Genomic DNA, 3,843 nt, shown 5'->3' with positions numbered 1-3,843 from the left:
CGATGTAGAATAAATATGATTAATTAATCATATTTAATGAATTAGAGAATTTATATAAATAATGATAAAATAGTTTTATTATTATTTATTTTTACTACCGGCTTAATATTGAACCTACAGGGTCACACCATAAAAGAGAATGATTTAATGGTGGAGGAATTAATTAATAATGGTTGGTAATTATTTATTTGTGAAATAAATAATTAATTAGCAAATTTAATAATTGATTAAATGAGATTTAATTAATTATAAATTAATTAAGAAAAGTTCTTAATATTATTAATTAAGAATTTAATTTTGGAAGTTAAATCAAGTGAGAGAATTATTTCTAAAGTGTTTAGAAAAAGGATTAATAATTAAAAGGTGTTTTAATTATTAGTTAATAGGTTAATAAGAATAAAGGGTTAATAATAATAATATTTTATGGGAAAATTTTCAGCTAAAAATTTTGCCTATAAATATACTATTATAAACCCTTATTTTGTCTTAACCTAAAAAAATTTCAAAACCCTAATTCTCTCCACCTCATCCTCCTCCATTACATCGATTTCTTGGTGGATACCGGTGGAGTGCTTCACACTTGAGGAGCAGCTGCTAGGGACCTCCGCTCGTGGTTCTTGGATCGCTTTTAAAGGTTAGAAACGATCCCTCGATTTAATTTACGATCTGTATGCATATTATATGGATTTTATATCATGGAAATTATTTTACCATGTTTCCGTGATAGATAAAATCCTGCACATAGGGCAAAGGATTGTAGAATGTCACGCAACACTGGTGGAGGAGGAGCTAGCAGTGGTAGTAGCAGTGGAAGTCAACAAAATCCTCCAGCCAGAGTGTTTGCAATGACAGCAAATCAGGCAGCGGCTAATTCAGGTACCATTTCAGGAACACTTATTATTGGTAGACGTGATGCTTATGTATTATTTGATACTGGTTTGACCCATTATGTTGTGTCTTTATCGTTTGTTAATCATCTTGGTATTGCACCTTCATTATTATATCCTCATATGTCTATTGCTACCACAATGGGGAATTCTGTTATTATATATGATGTACGTCGAGAGTTTCTGATAGCTGTTGGAGATAGAAATTATAAGGTTAACTTGCTTCCAATGAAGATGCATGACTTTGACTTTATCTTGGGCATGGATTGGTTGAGTGAACATCGTGCCACAACTGATTATCAAGGAAAAAGGGTGATCTTTGGGGATGCATATAAACCAGAATTTGTATACCAAGGGTCTCAGCCGAAGGAGACGTTAAAATAATTTCTACTCTAATGGTGAGTAAACTGTTATCTAAGGGTTGTGATGGCTACCTTGCTTTTGTGAAGGATACATCAAAGGATGAACCTCGCATCGAGGATTATCCAGTTGTGAGAGAGTATGCAGATGTGTTTCCTGATGAGCTACCAAGTTTGCCACCACATAGATAGGTGGAGTTTACTATTGAACTTGTTCTAGGTGCCGAGCCTATTTCTAATGCACCTTACCGGATGGCACCACTTGAGTTGCAAGAATTGAAGGAGCAGTTGCAAGAGTTGTTGGATAAGGGATTTATCAGGCCAGATGTGTCTTCGTAGGGCGCTCCTATATTATTTGTGAAGAAGAAGGATGGTTCAATGAGATTGTGCATTGACTACAGGGAGTTGAATAAGGTGACTATTAGAAACAACTATCTTCTTCCATACATTGATGACTTGTTTGATCAGTTATAAGGGGTGAAGTACTTCTCAAAGATAGATTTGAGATCTGGTTACCATCAGTTACGAGTTAGGGAGGAAGATGTTCTGAAGATTGCATTTCGCACTCGTTATGGTTATTATGAGTTTCTTGTGATGTCCTTTCGGTTGACGAATGCACCAGTGGTATTTATGAATTTAATGAATCGGGTCTTCCATGATTATCTGGATAAATTTGTAGTTGTCTTCATCGATGATATCTTGATATACTCTAGGAGCAGAGAGAATCATGAGGGGCATTTGTTAGTGTTTGTGCCCTAGAGACAACACTATGCTGTTTTAGTTTAAGATATTAGGATTATTAACGTTTATAATATATCGATTATTCCATTTATAATTTATTAATTCTTAATTTACTGTAATATAAATGTTAGATTAATAAATGTCCTTGGAATATAATATGCAATTCTATATCTCTAAGTACATGACTTAGAAATGAGATTATAAGAATAGTATCATATTCCTAAAGGTCCCTAGTAGAGTATTATTAAGGGACAATAATAATGCATTAAGACTGGTGTGTTTGTTGACTGATGATCACATCTCATTGATCATAGGTATAGTGATACTAAAGTCAAAAACACCACCAGATGTATATGTACATGGGGTTGGACAGTCCCAATGTGAGATTCTACATGTCTGTTGTGTCATAAGTAATTCTCACCGTGATAATGATGTAATGTTCCTTAGATTAGAAGTCATTATATTTCTATACGAGAATTAATATACATTGATTCCATTAAAAGTTATCCTTGACTGGGTAATGATAAAAGTGGAAATTGGGTATATTATGAATCGTATGAGAAATATGAATGATCTAGATGGGGTTTAACCCTCCTGTTTTAGGAGTGATATTATTGGCCTCTTGTGTGAGCTAGACTATGAAATGCGTGGCCACACTCAAATATTGATTTGATATGATAGTCTACTCATTGATCAAGGAAACTTGAATTAAAATATGACGAGGATGACACATTACATGCCTCTAGTTTAATCTATAATATTTGGTTAAAAGAATTATATTACATTGTACATTATTCATGAAAGGTTTAGTCGATCACCGATTCAATTATTATTACTTGGGTAGCAATGATGTATTACTAGATGCCGCTCATTGTTTATGATTTTAAATTAAATTTAAATTTCGTTGCCAATGTAATAATAACATATAGGGTCACACACTAAGAATGCTTGAAGGATTATTTAATTTAAATTGGATTTAAATTATATTAAAGTAATTCAAATTATTTATAATATTAATTAAGTATGACTTAATTAATTAGATAAATATTGATATTCGAATTTACTAATATTAATTATGAAATTCATTTGTTAAATAATTAAGTGTGACTTAATTATTATACAAATAGGAATTTTAAATTAATAATAACTCCTAATTAGTTAAGAGTTATAATTCTTATTATACTCTCTATATAATATCTCTTGTGTGGCTGATTTTGTATGCAAGACTTTTACCAAAAACCCTAGCCACCAAGAGAGAAGATGGAGAGGGCAAGAAGAAATGATTTTGTGCTAGTACACATCCAATCCTTGAGTTCAAGCATTCGTGTGGATACTGATAGAGCGTAGATCGCGAGAGCGGGATGCGTGGTGATTAAACAAGCTTTGGATCGCCATTAGTCAACCAATTTGTAAAGCTTCTTAAGGTAAACAATCTGATCTACGAATTAAATATCTATCGCATGGATCCTACGATGGGTTTCAAAAATTCTGATTTTTATATTTTTAATTACTATTTTCGTTGCGTTTATGTGCTCGAAACCCAATAATGGCATCAGAGCTACTTGCGAAAAGTGTTTAATTCATTTATGTATTTACTGGTTTTATGATGATAACATGTATACAATATTCCATGACTGTTATGTATGCGATTTTGTATGTTTTACATGTTGTTATGTTTATATATGCATATGTATACATATGTTTTGAATATATGATATTCATGAGAGTTGTATAATCATATGATGATTATATAATCTGTATATATACTGGAATAAACATGTTTTGTGTTTGTTCTTATTATAAGAATCGTATTTGATACGATTCTGAATCGGATACAGCGAATTCGCTGAAATCTG

General features: G+C 32.1%; 1 protein-coding gene across 1 annotated transcript; it reads left to right on the top strand.

Annotated features, from left to right (window-relative positions):
• The first annotated feature begins 761 nt into the window (after positions 1-761).
• LOC141673708 (uncharacterized) lies at positions 762-1,585 on the top strand. Its single transcript, XM_074480452.1, has 3 exons — positions 762-1,232; positions 1,337-1,418; positions 1,467-1,585. The coding sequence occupies exons 1-3, from the start codon at positions 762-764 to the stop codon at positions 1,583-1,585; spliced, it is 672 nt and encodes a 223-aa protein (XP_074336553.1).
• Positions 1,586-3,843: the final 2,258 nt, after the last annotated feature.

This window comes from Apium graveolens, chromosome 7, assembly GCF_009905375.1.
Source record: "Apium graveolens cultivar Ventura chromosome 7, ASM990537v1, whole genome shotgun sequence".
NCBI classification, from domain to species: domain Eukaryota; kingdom Viridiplantae; phylum Streptophyta; class Magnoliopsida; order Apiales; family Apiaceae; genus Apium; species Apium graveolens.
Note: the sequence above shows the minus strand (reverse complement) of the source record. Positions and strands in the feature narration are given on the sequence as shown.